Source organism: Geospiza fortis, unplaced genomic scaffold, assembly GCF_000277835.1.
Source record: "Geospiza fortis unplaced genomic scaffold, GeoFor_1.0 scaffold40, whole genome shotgun sequence".
NCBI classification, from domain to species: domain Eukaryota; kingdom Metazoa; phylum Chordata; class Aves; order Passeriformes; family Thraupidae; genus Geospiza; species Geospiza fortis.
Window position 1 is genome coordinate 30,306,020 of NW_005054297.1, and position 18,560 is coordinate 30,324,579.

Sequence of the window (18,560 nt, forward strand, 5' to 3'; positions counted from 1 at the left end):
ATAACTTCTTAGTCTAATAGTCTCCATATTTCATAGATTTGGAAGAAATGTCTAACCTGGTTTTAGAAAGCATTGAAAGAATGTGTGTTTTTAAATATTAGCACATGTCCTTGTTGTAGAAAGGCTTGGCCTTCTTTAATGCAAAATTAAACTTGCTTTTAAAACACTCTACAATGACAAAACTGTTCAGTATTTCATACAATTTTGCTAATGGAAGCACACAGATATTATTATGCAGTGTGTACATTGTGGAAGCACTCAGTGCCCACAACAGAACCTTATCTCTGAGTAGATCCTTGATAACTTCAGTTGTCTTTGTATTGCCTTAAAAGGTTGCCCAAAAGACTGTAATTTCTAGCCCAGCTGTCTTCTAAAGGCTCAAATCTGAATGTCAGACTTCTGTTGCCATCAGCTTGTCTGTAGCATTGGAGTTTGTGGTATAATGGTGGTTGTACTTAAACAGGCATTTTGATCCCAAAGCTTCAAATGCCCACTGCACCATATGTATGTATTTCAACTACAAATGACATATTAAGTACACTTGAAAAGTGGGACCCTGAGAAGAAATAGTAGAAGAAAAAATTTGAAACATAAGTATGCAGCACAAATAGGATACCCTTTGCCTCCACACATTTAAAAATAATTGGAAAAAGCCCACTAAATAGTTATTCTAAGAAATATGTACAAATGAGGAATCTATAAGTCACTGATCTGCCCTCCATTTACAGTATTACCATTAATCCTTTATGGTGTACAAGGTTAAACACACTTAGATGCCTCATGGACACTGGCTAATAAAGTGCCTCATTGACACTAACAGAAATAAATACTGACAATGGTATGAGTTGATTTGATTTTTTTTTCCCCCCACAAGACCAATAAAGTTATAAGATGAAGAAGTGAGGCTTTTATGCACTGATATTTTCTTCTCCTTCCCCTTCTGAAGCTATTTTGCTTGTTTTATTTACATACCCCTAAGCATAAACTTCTGGAAATGTTAGTGATTCTCACCGTGAGCATTTCTTATTGTTGAAGTTGAGAAACCAACTGTTTTATTAGTGTGTAAAGCAGCACTGAAATACATTTCCATTGACTCGCCTGATGGAAGAGAGGTTTTTTAAATACTAAAACTATCATAATTTGAAATCTGTATTTTTCTGATGAAAAAATGAATAGTATGCTTTTTCAAGACAATCCACAAAGAGAAAATAGATTGGACTTAAAGACTCAAAAGACCACAAGGCTAGAAAAACGGCTGCAGTGTTTTTTTAAGTCAGGTATATACTATATTTTAACAATTCACGTCTTCTTTCGTGCACTTTTTAATTTAAATTAATTTCTTAGAAATAGTGAAGGAATAAAAGCTGTGCAAGGCTAGGGACAAGGATTATTTAGAAAGTTTGTATTTTCTTTTCCCTAGCATTTGTGGAATACCTGAGAGCAGAAGATTGAGTAGCTTTCATCTCTGTTTCTCCTGTGGATTTAAATCCTCTTAAGAGCTTCCAAAACAAAATATCTTCTGAAAGTGTGGTTGTAAAATAATGTGACAGCAAAAGTAGAGGAGATGTTGACAGAAGAAGGGAAGACCTTTGTCAGTGTCATTAAAAAATAGATGTTTATATTAAATGTTTATACACATGGAAGAAACTTGATTCCATTAATGCTTGAGAGATTTTTTTTCCAGAAAAATGAGTACATTCTGGAAATGTACATGATGGCTTGGGCATTAGTCCTCTTAAGGAGACTTGTTTATATATTTATATATCAACTAGTAAAGTTATTTTTATATAAATATTTTAAATGTGTTGTTTTCCAGAGGGTTTGTTTATTTGAAATTTGGAGCTTGATGGATTACATAGATACCTCACTAGATTTTTTGCCTATGTGAAGAAAGGAAAAAGGTCTTTCAGGCTTCTTTTAGGTTTTTCCTGTTTAATTAATAGAAGCACTTTGATAAATAGAAGCACATTTAGAGTCTCACAGGAAGAAAGAGCTTGTGGAATTAATCCAGAAATTAAGAAATAGTGAAGTAAGGCGACAGGTGTATCAATTCCATTTTACATTCCTCTTTAATTAGCTTTTATTTCTTCTGCCTTTATCATTGGAATTGGGCTATAACCCAAGCAGATATATTGACCACATTTACCAAAAGAACACTTTCTTCCATCATCTTTGCAAAAGTAATCTTGGATTTGATTGGTTTGAGACAGTTAGGGGTTTTTTTCCTATGTGTGTGTTAGATCAGTGCTATGTTGAGATCTCTGAAGAAGAAGGTGAAGGTGGGGTGTTTATTTACTTAGTCAGACAATTTTTACAGAACTGATTTAGATGTGAAATAATTTGAGGGGTATGCCTCTTGCTGGGATCAACCTGCCTGCCTGTACCTCTGTGGTAGGGGATCCCAACTTCTTTGCACCTGTATCAAGTCCTCAATGTAATTTATTATTTTTGGAGGGGAGAAAAGGCAGAAATATAAATAAACAATAATTTCAAACTAAAAAGCATTCCAAGACATTTGATTTCCCTCTCCTCATTCCCACTGTGTTTACTTGCTGAGCCATACAGTGAACATTTCCCTGTTCAGTTATATTCTTCATGGTTAAATTTTGCAAGGAAAACTTCTGAACAGCCACTATTAAAATTGGCATGTGACTCGAAATAAAATGTACTTTTATTTTCATTTTTAGGAAATAAAAAAGTGAAATAAATAGTGTTGTGAATAGACATTACAGTTATCCCCTTGCAACACTGGCACATGCACTATCCTTGCATGACTAACCCATTTGATCATGGCTTCTGGCACTCTGAAGCCTTGGTTTGTTCTTCTTTACCTCCTCTTTGTCTTCTGTAACCCCTTCTTTTTTTCCTCTAGCACTCATGAATAGTGCACATCCAAAATGCCCTGTCGAAGAGGTATGTCTGACACAACACTCTGCAGCTCTCCAATCAAGTATGCTTTGCTGATTTTGGCTAATGATGCTGTGATGTTGCACAATAAGATCCTACCACTTCCTTAAATTGCACTTGCTCTGCAAAAAATTTTTCCCTTGGATAATGTGTTTTTCTCTCTAAAGAAATCCAAATGAAAATGCAATGTGGCCATTGAAAAAAATATTTGAATGTAAATATGGCAAAACCAGAAAAATTAAGAGGTCAGGATTTGCTTATTTTATGTAGCTTAAAACACATGGTTTGGAAAAAAAAAAGTTTCTGACTCTTAATCCACAAGTGATTTAAACTTCAGCAAATATCTAGCTGGGAACATTTAATATTGTCTTTTTACATGAAGGAGAGTGAAATATCTTTTTAGGTTCTGTGCCTTAGTACCTTTCCCTTCTATAAAACAAACAGAAAGAGGCGTTAAATAAGATTGAAGAGCACATCTCAGAAATTATGCATCAAAAGGAAAAGCCTGCTATGTTTAACACTTCCTTTTGTTTAATCCATGTATCATTTTAATGAAAGGAAAGGAAATTTCAGCTCTTGGTTCCCCACAATGCAGAATATAGGAAGGTGTGGAAATGAAGAAGACGGGAAAGGACCATGTCTCTTGGTGGTAACTTGGACATAGAGAGACTTTAAATGATTATGAAACTCCACTCTGACTATTTTAAAAACTTCTCATATTTAATACAAATATTTTTTTAACCTTGGCCAGTTTTAAAAGCTGGGATTTAGGATCAGATGCTCTGTGTTCTGCACTATTTCATTGATAGTGGATTGGTAAGGGCTCTGCTATTATTCTCATATTGCTGTGACAGTATATTTTAACCTCTTCAAAACTTTTGTTTCTTTTCTTTAAATAGCTTCTCGGACCTCTAGCCATAGTGATCAACAGAGGGATAGAAGGTATGATGCTCTTATTTATATTGCAATTAGGTGTTACTGTAAAACTTGTTAAATTGTGTCACAGTATTACTTTTTACGGCTTTCTCCTCTAGTTTATTTTTTTCATTGTCTCTATCCTTAGTATGTTTAGAGTAGACTTGGAAAAAAAATACAAATACTTTGATTTTTAAGCATGATAGGTTAAGAGTTTGAGGAATTCTCTCATCAACTTTTGTATGTGTCCTCAAAAGGAGGTTGCAACCAACCATCAAACCTCTGCAGAGCTGTTTTATTTTCCTGACATCTATGTACAGGATCACTTCACAACAAAAATAAGCACACTTTCAAGCCTCCTTTCAGTTTCTCAAAGGGTATTGAGAAAGGAGGTCACCAACCTGGATGGCTGGTGAACTGAGTCTGCCATTATTTTAGATGTGAAGGAACTGTACCCTTCTTTTTTAAAATTGTTTTAAAAATAGTTTTAGAAGTTATGCTTCTCCAGCTTTATTTCTGTCAGCAGACAGAAGCTTCTGTAAGCAGATGCTTTATCTACTCACAAAAGTCCCTTTTCAAAGTGGAAGTTTTGTGAGATTCTGGATGGATCAGTGGTGCTGCAGGGACCATGGCCTGGGAGCATGGGCCACCCCTGCAGCTGATGCTCTGAAAGAGCAGCTACAGTGATAAACCAGGGGTGCTACCTGTGGGTCCTTCACTCTCATGGAAGTCTCTGTTGTACTGGGTGATGGAAGCAGATAGGCCCTGTCCCAAAGGCCTTGTGAGGCTTGCTCTGCCCCACTTCAGCACCCCGGAAGGCTTCCCTCGGGGTCTGAGGATACACAAGTTTTTAGGTATCCAGCCAATAAGCAGTTTTAACTACCCTGCTGTTTTCAGATTGTAGCTGGCTGAGGACAAACACATGATTAGTTCTCATTATCCCATGAAGACTAAGACTTCTGCCATCTAATTGAGTTACACTTGTGTTTAAATACTGTAAGCATTTAAATTATTTCACTGAAGCCAATAAACCTACTTTTTGGCTAAGGCATTTAATTAGGGGTTTTGAATGGAAGCCTAAGTGTTTGTTAGAAAGGTCAGGTAAGTTGCTTTGAAATCATGGAAAAACACCTTTAGGTAAATAAAAAAAAACTGAGTTATTTTTTATTTCCCATTCTGGGAAAACCTTGGGCTGTTATACTTCAAAAGAACTATTTGTAAATGCTTTAGGTAATTATTCCCCTTTGCCTTCATTTCCAGGCGTCCTGAAATTACAATAGTTGCTGCTGACCCCCTCCGGCCATCCTCCTGGTTTCCAGGTGCAAGTCCTGTCACTCCTCAAGGATTAGGTTTCCCTTCTGCTTCATCTCATGCTCAGTGGAGGAGAAATGAGCATCTTCCAGCTGAGGTGAGCCTGAATTTATGTGAGGCATTGTTTGATTTACAAAGGTAAAAAGCTCATTAGGTTAGACAAGAACAATTTTTGCTTGCTCAGACTTTCATCACATTGAATAGAAGACTATGACAGTGTTCTTTTCCTCTGTATATGTTAATTTAGTATTTTTTAATTCATATGCCAATTTTTTTTTTAAGTATCCTATCTGGATGTACCCTAATATTTATCTCTCTATTTTGTAGCTTCCGCCATCGTACGAGCAGGTGATAAAAGAAATCAATCAAGTGCAAGTCAATACAACAAATAACAATAATGCTGCTGCTCCTAGACATACCACTACTTCTGCAACACAAACTGACTTTCCAGAGGAACTAATCAGCCATTTGCCAGGAAGTAATGTAAAAACTAGTGTGCCTACACACTGGGAATCTGCAGGCTGTCGAGGTGAGGCTGTTTTGGATTTCTCTGTGATGAAAACCTTACTCTCTCTTCTGAAGATGTGCTTTATTGTTGATCTGTGCAACATTTAATATGAATAACAGTTAAATTTCTGTGAATTATTACTACTGTAAATTTCTGTAAAAATCTTTTCTTCTGAAAAGCTACTATTGCATTCAGAGTATCATTAAATCTTGAAAGTTTTGTTCACTTCAACCGAAATTACAGCCAGAACTCTGGGGCCATAGGAGCTCAGATATCTTATCAAAATAGCAGCACTTTATAAATTTAGACTGAAAAGTGTGCTAACCAAGTTGGGGAAGCTACTGTACTCTTCTTTGGTCTGGATTTTGTTTGAATGCTTCTCAGTGCTGCAAGTTAACAGGAGTTTTTGAACTCAACTTGTAGATACCATGCATTTCAGCAATCTTCAGCTTATTCCTAAAGTTTGTGTATTTTTCCGTTAATCTTTTTAGGATGAATGGAAAAAATCACAAATAAAATGTTCTGGAACAGATAAGTAAAACCTTTTATTTTCTGTTAGCAGGGCAGAGTCCTCTTAAACCTCCTAGGCCTTCTGCAACTCTTCTGAGTAAGTTGCCTGCAGAAAATGCGAATCCTTTAATAGTTTTTGAAAATCCTGAAGGTCAGAGGTGCCAAGAAAATCCCAGTGCTGTGATATGTCCTGTGCCAAAGCCAAGATCAAGAAGCAATCTCAGACCTGTGGTCAAAAGTACTGAAAGTAAGATAGACAGCGAAGAAGTGAACCAGTCTAATGCAAAACAGCAGCAACCTCCAGTTCAGCAGTCACCTCTTCTGGATGAAGACAGCTTACTAGACAATCACTTGGTGATGGACAGCATGAGTACAGAAAGGAGCCAAAATAGTATTGTTTCAAGGATCAAAGTTTTTGAATCCCAAGGCACTAATGATACCTCAGGATTATCAAAAAAGCCAGAAATTGCCCCTCGTTCATTTGTTCCAAGATCTGTTTCCACTAAGAAGCCAGTGATTGCTCCAAAGCCAGGGGTAGGCAGAGTTTCAGAAGAGTGGGATGCATGGACTGAAAGCAAATCAACACCTTCCAAGGAATTGCAGCCTCAGCCTGAATTAGTTGGGAGCAGTGTTTTAACCAAACCTGAACTGCCAAAGAAGCCAAAAGCCAGCCTTGTTAAAAGTAGCAGTAGTGATTTTCTTGATGCAAGGAGTGGATCAGTTGCAGAAAACAGTGATGGACAAAAGAGATTTCCTGTTCCTGCTCCAAGGCCTCTTGTGCCTAAAAAGTCATGTTATTCAGAAAATCCTGCCCTTTCATTGGCCTCACTAAAACCAGTTGCTGCTCCCCCACGGCCTTCTGTATCTGCCCAAGACAAGGTTTTAAAGTCTCTGGGGGAATTGTCCCCTGCAGCCAACTCCTCAGCACCTGCTTTGCAAAATAAACTAGATGTGGAAGGAGATCTGATCAGTTTTGATGATGATGTTTTGCCCCTAAGTCCAGCCTGTGTAGTTAAAGATAGCATCAGTTCTGAAGCAGCAGCAGGTAAGAAGAAAATTTTTTTAAACTGTCACTATCGTTATTCTTTGCTGGTGTATCCTCTGTGAGTTACATCTACCTGTCTTGTTGGGGTTTACGTACGCGTAAGAAACTTTTGGTTTTCTGTTATACCAAGATCACTATGAAATTACATGGATTTTAAGACTTTGGAGGTTTCAAGGCTATATAAATCTCAGAACTTGTCTGCTGGATATATGATGTGATTACTAAAATAATGATAAAAGGCTTGATCTTATGTGCTAGATGTCACCTCCAGAATGTGTAGCAGTTCTCTCTGGGGAACTCGGGACAGTGCGTCTCTCGCCAGCTAATGTGACCGATTTATGTGAGTGCCTCAAGGTCTGTAGTGGAAACCTGGTCATCTGAAGAAGGAGCAGTGTTTGTGGCATATAGGAGCACTCATGATCAAACATTCTGGGGTGGTCTGTCCATCTCACCAATGCCTACTTATTTTCTCTGTCCTATGTTTCTGTTTTGTCTTGTCATGTGGCAGCATTCTTGGAACACAGTTTCAGCTTCAGGGTTTTTTTAATAAATGAAAATAATTAATTCATGTGGACAGATCAATTACTATAACTACATTCTGTTCATAAACCTTGTTTGATACTATTAGACACTTGGGGTCAATTTTTTTAGTGCTGTTTTTAGGTAGTTTAAGACGCAAGTGGGTGTTGGACTGTCATCACATTTTACAGCAATAGGTTTTGCCCTCTTAATATTCAATATGTCTGGTTTAGTTCACCAGCCCCATTGCAATCCAGGGAGAGCTCTGTTTTAAAGCAGAGGGTGTGTCATACAAAAGGCTCATTTAAGGAAGTGGCTGTGACTTTCAATTTTTTTTTGTTAGCCTTATCTATTAGGTTTGTGTGGCCAGAGTTTGATACTGGGGGGCTACAGAGTGGCTTTTCTGAGAAGCTGCCAGAAGCTTCTCCCATGTCTGACAGTGTGGGAGGGATCCCATGCTGAAGTAGGGGAAGAGTGTTGAAGTCCTCCCCTGAAGAGGTAGGAGTGGCAGAGACAATGCGTGATGAACTGACCACAGCCCCTGTTTTCATCCCCCTGTGCTGCTTCAGGGAGGAGGTGAGAAAATTGCAAGCGGAGCTGAGACTGGAAAGAAGGGAGGGGTGGGAGTAGGTGTTGCTAAGATTTGAATTGATTTCTCATTACCCTTCTCTGATTTGACTGATAATAAAGTGAAGTAATGTTTCCCCAAGTCAAATCTGTTTTGCCATGATGGCAGCTGGTGAGTGATCTCTCCCTGCTCTTATCTTGATCCAAAAGCATTTTGTTACATATTCTCTCCCTGTTCATTGGAGAAGTGGAGTGATAGAGTAGCTCTGGGGGGCACCTGACATCCAGCCAGGGTTAGCCCACCACACATCAGTTACCATCTTAACTTTCACAAAAGAGAGGTGTAGATGCTGTGTGGTTGTCATGGTAAATCAATATTAATGATTATTAACAAATGCAATTTCTTCACAGTTCATGAATTATATTGACAGATGAAGTTCCAATTTGTTATTGTTTCTCCTCTGTATTGTCATAAAAGCCCCAAGGCAGATGTAGAAAGTTCCCCTAAAGTTTTAAATTGCTAAGATCGGTATGTACAGACAAACAGTTCTCAGGAAAGCTTATGTAAGCAATGAAAATGAGGCAGCAAAAGATCCTGCAGGAGAGGTGATTATTTCAACATTGATACAAGTCCATTTTTTCTTGGGCTGACAGATTCCAGGAGCATAGCAAAAATGTCACCAAAACTGAAAGGAGGCAGCAGTACAGGGTGACTGGAGAAGTGTTTTGTACTTATGTCAAGGAAGTGTATGCCTGATGGTGTCTGGGTGGGAACAGAGGCACGATCCTTGTGTCTGGAGACTGGAGTCATGGAATAGACCCTGTATACGTGGATGGTTTTAGACGAAGTGCCATTTAGGGTAAAACTTTTGTAGTTTCAGTCTTTTTTTTTTTTATTAATAGAGGTAGCAAATAGAAGGAAAATGTATCTAAGTAGTAGGCAAGAAAAGAGAATATTTACATTTTGAAAGTGTATAAAAAGGAAAATCATGTTTGAGCTATGTACATTAAAACATAGACTTGCCCACAACCTAGAAAAAATATAAAACATTAATTCCTCCATTAAATCAGAGGTTGAGTGATCACAAAGGAAAATCACCTGAGAAAAACAGCTTTCATGATGAAGTGATAAGAGTGTTGTTCTTACTCTTTCTGGTTGGTGTCCTAGGTGTTATTCTTCATTTAATTAAGAAGAAAATGCTTTCCATCCTCGTGGTTAACAAAGCAATTATTCGTAGAATAGTTTCCTGACTTCTTAAGTCACCCACCCATTCATTCAATAAAATGTCATATGCGTTGCAATCCCTTCTTGTCTACTGAAGAGAAAAAGGTATGGCAGCATTACGACTTTATTACACTGCAAAATTAGGACTGATTCCAGATTTTTGCTGGCATTTTTGAGCTCAAGATCATATCCTGTACCCTGGATAACTAATACTCTGCAGTGTCCTGATAGAGCATCTGCAAGAACAGCACTGGCTCTCTGAAAATGAGGCAACACAGGGCACTAACACTAGCTATTTCTCATGTTCCCATAGGAACAGCTTAGGGATTTGCAAGATGAATCCATGGTAAAATGTTTTGTGAAGGCAGGAAGAGAAGCTCTAATCTTGCTCCCAGTTCCCCAGACCTTTGCATTTCTTAGATATTTGTCATTGTCATTACTTAGCAAAATGACACTGCTCTGCTTGTTGTTATGGCAACCCTAGGAAAGGAAGGCAGCTTTTATGCAGTGGCATTGGAAGCCAAGCACCAACATCTTGTTTGTCAGAGAGCAGCATTACATTGCATATTGAAGTGTTACCAGAGCTTCATTTTGTCTGGAACAGCACAGCTGCATTAGGCCAATGTAAACAGAACTGCAGGGATCAACCCCTGCTGCTGCTGGCTCCTGCTGTGAAAGGAGGAAGTGTTCAGTGATGATGAGGAGGGTGCAGAAGGCCGAAGTTGAAGTGAGCATATGAATGAAAAGGTGAAACAGGCAAAACAAAGTTCAGAGTCTTCACAGCAGTTTAGTTGACTGATGTGAGACATCAGCTTCTTCTAAGAGAAGGCTACCACCGCCACAGTAAGTGAAAGATATTTGAATACTGTTTGTCTGCTAAGATCAACATGTTGGCAGCAAACCACTCTGGTTTCACCTGTCTAAATGTCAGTGTTTAACTGGTAGTTCAGCTACCAAAACTACAAGTTTACCTCAAGCAGTCCTGTGAGTTTTGTCAGTGTTTGACAGCATCTCCAGCAGCACGGCTGTTACTTGAGTGAGTTTACCCTTATCTGAACATCAATAGTTTTATCCTTGTCCAACCTGTATGAAGAGAGGAATCATTCTGGTGCAAATAGAGATTCTGGATACTGAGATTTCTTTTAAAGCTTTCAGCATCCACTCAGACTTGAAGTCTGTGGGAGCTTTGGAAGCTTCGAAATTCAGAGGGGAATTGTGACAGAATCTTGCAACCGACTCATGATGCTGGCCCAAGGGAAGTGCTAGGAGGGAGAAGTCAGGAATGACAAATCTGTAGAACTACTTTGTCATCACCCAAAACAGTTTTAAGTGCCATACTTTTGAACTCAAAGGCTAATGTTCAAAGCCATTTGTATCCTAATGAAATTACTTCTATTTAAGTCAGTCATTTAGAATGTGAAGGCATCTGTTTGGGACTCTACACCTTTCGGTCTTTCGGTTCTAATGCTTTGATGATAGTTGTGGTATTTTGGATCATCTGGGTTACTTCTGCATTTCTTTTATGGCTGATAACAGGAACTTATGCAGTTCCTGGTGGTTAAAAGTTTTGGTAATCTATCAGGTGGGCTCAATTCTCACGCATTTTTACAAGGCTTGGAAATTAACTCCTAGTGCAAGTTTAACTGTGTAAATTTCACAGCTTCACCTCTAACTTGTATTAGTTGCTATGTCAAGGCATGCAGTGGACCTGCTTGCTGAAAGTTAGGAGAATGTTTTGGACAAAGAAGATCAGGTTATGGTGCATTTAGAGCACACATTTAAATTAAAACTTGGAGGTGACATTGCTGCAATGTTTTTATTCCTTTTCACATGTGGGGAGCTCTTCTCTGTTCTCCCTTCTCTCTGGAACAGCATATAATTCGCTGATTGCTCTGTGCCTGACATAGCAGAACTCATTTTAAACCAGATGCTTTGAAAAGTAGTTCAGTTAGTGCCTTACCTTGCCAGCAGGAGACAGCTCTCATTTTGATATCTTCATTACATTCAGGTCCAATGGTAGTGAGACTACTGCATTTCTTAATTGTCCTATCTGTCTGTCTGTCTAACTACTTTATCACAGTATAAAGGTTAATTTCTGTCTCTGCTGAGAAGAAATATCCAACTAAAGCAATATTTATTTTTCATTTATATGTATTGTTGCTTCTTGTGGCATGAATGGTGGCACTTGTGTGACAATATAGGCAATTCAGAAAAACTGCTGCTTGAGTAACTCCAGATTTCTCTGCTGTGGGGATATTGCCCAGCTGCTTGATTTTAATTGCTTCCTCAGGATGGAAAAAAAAAAAGAAAAAAAAAAAAGGAAATACTTCTAACTGGTAGATTAGTCCAGACATATCATCAAAATAATGCAGCTTTTCTTAAGGTTCAGAAGTGTTTCTGATGACTCTTATTGTGGTTATTTTCAAGACACCTGTCTCCTTTTTTACTTACTGACAAATTATCACCCCAGAAAAGAATGAGCTGTCTCATCCATTTTAATCTGCTCTTTGGCATAAAACCCTGTAAAAACAGTTTTACCTGAGGACATGCTGCTGTTGGAGACTGGGGGCTATGCTGTGTCCTGTTGGTTGTGCTGCAAGGTTGACAGTCTCCAGGAAAAGTGATAAGAAGCATCCATTAACTCTTCAGTCACTACACATGCTTGCTTAGTGGATATAAATTGGAGCCTTCAAGGACATTGAAATTTGGCACAGGAGAGGGCCTTATATCTAGGCTCAGGAAACAAATAAGGTTTTTAAATCATAGCTACGTAATAGATGAGTAGCCCTTTAGGTTGTCAAATGCAAATTAATTTGGTTTGAGTTCCAGGTCTATAGATATTGTGAAGTAACACACAAGTAATAATGTTCTTAATAAGATCTGTCTTCTCTGATAATTAAATCTGTTTATTTTATAATATTTAAAATGCAGATATCCTTTGTTCACAAAGTTTGTCAAAGAACAACAAAATGCATATTTAAAAGAAAATGTTTTTTTAAAAGCTCCTTTTTTTGCTGAAAGCATGTGAGGTTCTTGCAAGAGAGTAGATAGATATTTTAAACAACATTATAAATTACCTTATCCTTCACATTTTCAATTAGAAAAAATATTTTGTATGTCTGACTGCTTTCTGCCTGCTTTGGAAATTTCCAGCTTGCCTGTTTTGGGGCACTTCAGTCTCTTGGCAATAGAAAATCATTAATTCACCTGGCAAGAATGGACAAGGCTGTGTTTTTTAATCTTCAGGGCAATTTGGGGGTATATTTTCTTGGGCACCCATTGTATGTCCAAATACCTCCCGGTGTCTAATTTTTGAAGTCAGATCAGATTACACAACCAATTTCTAGCAACATGCCCTCACAGCTGGCCTGTTCCGGGCAGGAGGTTTGATCAGAGACCTCCTGAAGGCTCTTGCAATCTGAACTATCCTAGTCTTACATCAACTAGCAAACTAGATCTGTGAGAGAGAGGTAGCCTCCCAACTCTCCCATAATAGCTCGCGCTGGTATGCACAGTAGTTTTGTGCCAAAGGCAGTGTAATCTCCATCACCTTTAGTAGTACAGATGAACAATGAACCAAATGGTTACACTTTTAGATACACACAGGTGTAAAGTATGGGCATTCCTCCTCTCACTTCCAGAGAGAAAAAGCTCAGAAAAGGTCCATCTCTATCTCTCTATAGGTACAAGTAGTATATGTGTGTGTCATTTTCTACCCCATGAATGCTTTTAGTGCCATTAAACGTTACAGAAGTCCAAGAAGTTTTGCTATTCTAGTGGTAGATTTTATCTGCTCTCCAGCTTTCTTACTACATGGATGAGATTTCAGTGCTCAGTTAAGGACAGCCTGCATTTTCAGCAAGTACATTTAAGTCAATTTTCTGTGGCATGTCTTGGCAAATTTTTTCTATACAGAGAATACAAAACTATATACTTTACAGAGAATACAAAACTATATAGTTTGTACAGTTTTGTCACACTGATGGCTAGGCTCTTTCTGCAAAGCAGATTTGCTTGCCCCTCCTCCAGTTTTAAATCTGAAGCATACTAAGTCTCCTCCCAAATGATACTGCATTCCTGTTATTTGAGTGAGCTGGTCTAGTCTCCTATCCTAGCGTTGAGAGAATACCAAGAAGCCTGAGTGTCACCTGAGCTTACTTTCAGTTTGTGCACAGATCAGATGCTGAAAGAACATGCATCCCATTGTCTCTCTCTCTTTTTTCTCTTTTTTTCTTTTTTTAATTTTCCAGTCTCTTAAAAGTTGCAGTCATGGCCCATCATGACAATGTTCCGTGCAGAGGGAGCTGCAAATTGCATATTTTGTGAAAGGTGGTGTAGTCCATATTATTCTCTCTGTGTCAGAAATCCATTTCTGAAAACAGTGAACTGTTAATTTTCTTGATGAAAAATACTGTGGAAAGCAGATTGGTAAAATCACTGATGCTGGAATGTAGATTCCATACCTGTCTAATACATCTCTCTGTTGTTGTAAATGGGTTGAGATTTAAAATGTCTGAGTGAACATCAGACTTTTGGCATTTCACAGTGTTTCTCGAGCATGAGCCCCATTTTTTGAGATGTTACCTGTCAGGTTTCCATTGACTCTCTGGCTGTATTACTAGGAGGGGCCTGTTGTTGAGAATCTTCCCCCAAGTATGGGTTGATTATGCTTCCATAAACACCAGAGTGCTTTCAGGGGGCTTGGTTTTAATAAAACCAGTTGTTGATGAGGTCCGTTCCTGTTCTCTGTTCCTGGAAGACTCTGGTGACAATGCTGCTCTGTGTGAAGGGAATGTGGGAGTTTTGCCTTTAACAGCTGATTTAGGTTTTTAAATTAAACCTTGAAAGTGGACACAGTTGCATACTTCTGTACTGGCAAGTGTAATATCAGCATCCACACCTTCATACTCCATTGTTCTCATGTGTACTGAGTCCTTCTTGCAGGACTGAGCATCTTCGCAACCGATTGTACTATCTGGGCTTTTAGCCTTCTGCTTACTATTTGTTTGGAGATTCCCCTTATTGCTACTGAGGTATCTATTCCCATCTTACTACCTCTCACTTAAAGACTATCAGTAAATATTTCAGGAAGATACCCATCTATCCTTCTTGCATGGGCAAAACCTACTACTTCTTCTGTAACCTCATTTTTAATTTTAAACAAGGGTGGTGTATGTGAATGGGAGGTAAAAGGTTGTTTCTCCAAAATTAAAATAAAGGAGATTATGTATGGTTTATTAGAATACACAGCTTGCATTTGTCTTTCCTTCCAACAAGCACAGTAATACATGTTATCACATAACCCTTTGAAACAGAAGCTCTAGAAAAATGAGACTAAGGAAGCCACAGATTTTAAGCACTGTTGTAAAACTTTAATAAAAAAATCAATAGAAGTCTGTTGATATGACTTATGAAAAATTACTTGCAGATTAATTTCCTTGAGCTGAGAAGCTTTAAATGAGTACATTAACAATTCTGTTTTCACACCTCCATGAATTATGCTCAAATGATGCCCAATTGTTGTTAAACAACGTAAAAATTTGATATGTTGTCAGTCCCATTGCACAAAGCAGCACAGTCATTTTCTCAGCCAGTATCTGCTGCAAGCCCAGCACTGGGGAATGGAATAACACAAACAAGGTAATGAGTTTTAAACTAATTATGAGGTGACAACAGTATAATTGAACATAAGATAATGAGTGGAAAACTAACGTTCATCAAATGGTTTTCTCAGCCTTAGAAATTGCTTTTCTCAGACTTAAAAATTGTCAGATGTATTGATGTAGAGACCTCTGCCAACTGCTGAATGGTCAAGAAAAGTGTTTCTATGCATAGCAGTGATTAACAGCTGACAAACAGCAATTTTTTTCAATTTTAAATCTTCTTTAAATTTACAGAACTTTGATTGTTTGAAATATTTGGAGCATTTCCACTTGGTCTCTCAGTGTCTATATTTTCATAAGATGGAGGCTTTGGAAAATTGTTTCCTCATTTTTCATGCAGAACTTCCTTCACCTTTGCAGAACCTTACCCTGAGAGGTGCTGTGTGTGCCAGAGTGTTCCTTATGGTCATGCTGTGTCAAGGAGCCCATGACTTAGCCCTGCTCACCTTTCCTCTGCTCATCCTGTGTCTCCAGCTTCCCGTTAGGCAAATGCAGCTTTGAGGCCTTGCTGCCTCCCCAGGGTCGCTCCTCAAGTCTGATGTAGAGTTGCCAGATAACTGAAAGAGAACAAAGCCCAGTTTCAGGCTTTGGGGTTTTTTTCAGCTGCACTTAAAGTTACTCTAAACACCAGCACGAAAATTAAGGTTTGATAAATCTTCAGGATTTTTTAATGCAATTCAAGTGTTAGCATTGTAGCTAGCAGATGGAGATTTAAAATAGTAAAAGAATATTGCAGGCTTGCTCCAGTGATGGGATTTTGATTCCTTGTAATGACTGTACTTCCAGAATGCTCCTACCCCACTTGTGGTCTGTGTTTTCAAGTCCTCTACAAAAACTCTTGCTGTGATGCAGTTTTCACTGAAGAGACCTAAACCCTCTACCCTCATGTGCTAATCCATAACTTGAACAAAATGTTGTTTCACCCTTGCATTCTAAAGGATTGTGGGTTGCCCGTACCTAATTTCCAGATGCAGTGGAAAGCTTTGGGCACAATGTGATGGAGCCATCTTTTGTCTAGATGGTAACAGAATTTATTTTTAACTGTAGCCTGTATACCTTTATCTGTAGACAAATTGCTGACCTGCCATGATCCTTTGTACCTGAAGTGTACACTCCCAGCTTTTGTACCAGCATCCTGACAGAAGGAATTGATTTGCTTGATTCCTGATTAAAATGAAATCTGAAGGCAGCCGGGTGGGTTTCTGGGGAACCTGTAGGCAGGTTGGCTTTAAGAGAGGCCGTGGCACAAATCCACACAGCACAGCCGTATGGGGTAGATCTGCCTGTGAAGAAAGCCTTAAGCAAGGGGCTGGTGGGAGGTGGACATCTGAGCAGGGTGAGCATGCACGGGCCCTGTGGCATGTTGTCCCCACTGTGGTGACAGCTGCATGCTGGCAGCAGGAGCTGGGGGCACTGCCAGAGGGCGCTGATGGCAGATGCACTGGCAAGGGGGAGCTGTGGCCACTGAGTGGTGTGCATGTGGGAGGGCATGAGGTTGTTCTTAAATAAATATTGCAATTCTGGACTTTCTTAAATCTTACGTGAATTGCCAGGCACAGATACGTAGTGTCTTGCTCGGATTGGATTGGATTGTTCAAAATTGTCCATAAGAAATCATGACTTCATATGACATAACATTTTTTTCTAAGTGTTGAAGATAAAATTTTATCAAACACAGATTTTTCCAACTTTATCAGGAAGTATGGCAGTAGTTTTGGGAAAGGGTATGCTTTTATTAAAGTCATGAGGAATCCAAAGAGATGCCCTGCATATTTCTTCTCTTGGACTATGACACTACATAAATAACATCTCATTGAGCTACACATGTGAAAAGGCCAGCAGAAGAGATCAGGCTCGGTTGTTGTGGCTATGAACGTGTGTCAGATTTATCACCTAGAGTCCTTCTCCAGTTTCTACTCTACACTTTTATGATACCGTTAAGCATTGCCATTTTACTGCAGAATTTGATAATGTCAGACAAAGAAGTAGCAGTTGTTAAGAAGAAAGAAGTATTGCTCTTTGACATGAAGTTGTACTTGAGAAAGAACACATTAATTTGGTCTTTATTTATGTACTAGTATTTTTAGAGCTGCCTTCTCCATGCACCTATGTTCCCATGCCTGTTAATGAGAGACCAGTGTTTAAAGTAATGAAGCATGGGAAACATTGCTTCTGTCTTACCAGTGGAATGCTTGGGCAGGCTGGTAGAGGAATGAGTGATATAGGCAGGGACAGAGCTCAGGCACAGCTCTCCTTGGTGTGAACCAGTTCCCTCCATGGGAACTGGTTTATAACCAACAAAATTATGCAGAATCTCCAGAAGAATTAGTTGTTCTACAGCAAGGATGTTTTGTATGTTTCAGTAGGTATTTTATCTGCTGCAGTGCTGATGGTTTAGCTTTGACGAGATTGTATTGATTAAAACTTTTCAGTGAATGTTTTCACATCTCAGTCAGTGCATTAGATCAAGTGCTTTGTAAACATTTCCCTAAAGCCATTCTGATTTCAGGTCCCTTTTACTAAGCAATGCAGTTCCACTTGTTCAGTGGCTCATATAATTCCAGAAGGTGTCTGGAGCATGTTTATGTTAAGTCAGCTATGAAAGCAGATGTACAAAGAAGAGCTGCTACTTACAAAGAGCTGGGTGTGCTAGTTGCATCAGCCTGATCTGTCTATTTTTATTACTGTATTGAGTGTGAAATATAAATACCCTTAATAATGAAAGCAGTATTTGGTAAGAATTGTGTTCAACAAATACGTGTTAAAGATGTTGGGTTTTTTTTCTCCTTTTAGATCCGTTTCAGTTCCTTACCAAAAGTGAACCTGCCAAGGAACAGACGGCTCAGCCAGCTTTGGCTCGGAAACCCACCGTAATCCGAATCCCAGCTAAACCTGGGAAATGTAAGTTCTTCTCCCAAATGTCTGAGAAATGTGTTAGAAAACCATTTCAACTGGGGCTTAAGTGATTTGCTGTTTAGTAGCTAATACCAGCTGCCAGAGGAATCCCTTGTCATGGTTTGACAAGTGAGAGGAGCCAGCCTGAAGGCTGTGGTGGCAGGCAGAGGTAGATGAGTGTCGTGTTCCACTCTCCCTGCTGCCTCACTGGGCTCCCTCCTTTGAGCTTGATGTCTCTCAAACCTGATGGAGCTAATGCATATCAGAGGTGAAACTGTATGTAAGGGGCAGATCTACAGGCTGGAAAGGAAGACTTGGAGGAGACCCTTGCAGCAGAAGCAAGCTTGTTTTGTCTGCTAAACCATATTCTGGAGCTGAACCTTTGGCCTAAGTGACTTTGGTGCTGACCTTAGCTGAGGTTAGTGCTGCTCCCAAGCTTCCTTGTCCAAAGAAAAACATTGGTGCGTTAAACTTTCCTTCAAATACAACTTGGTT

The 18,560-nt window shown here is 39.0% G+C and overlaps 1 protein-coding gene across 2 annotated transcripts in view; it reads left to right on the forward strand.

The window, feature by feature from the left end:
• SH3D19 (SH3 domain containing 19) overlaps positions 1 to 18,560 on the forward strand; it is a 63,806-nt gene that overhangs the window by 24,742 nt on the left and 20,504 nt on the right. Inside the window, exons 3-8 of one of the 2 annotated variants that reach the window (XM_031066763.1) lie at positions 2,873 to 2,913; positions 3,807 to 3,849; positions 5,083 to 5,230; positions 5,461 to 5,662; positions 6,201 to 7,196; positions 17,964 to 18,071. In XM_031066763.1, the coding sequence (XP_030922623.1) occupies positions 2,898 to 2,913; positions 3,807 to 3,849; positions 5,083 to 5,230; positions 5,461 to 5,662; positions 6,201 to 7,196; positions 17,964 to 18,071 (1,513 nt within the window). In that variant the 5' untranslated portion in view covers positions 2,873 to 2,897. The remainder of the gene's footprint in view (positions 1 to 2,872; positions 2,914 to 3,806; positions 3,850 to 5,082; positions 5,231 to 5,460; positions 5,663 to 6,200; positions 7,197 to 17,963; positions 18,072 to 18,560) is intronic. The other variant, XM_031066768.1, reaches the window with a different exon arrangement.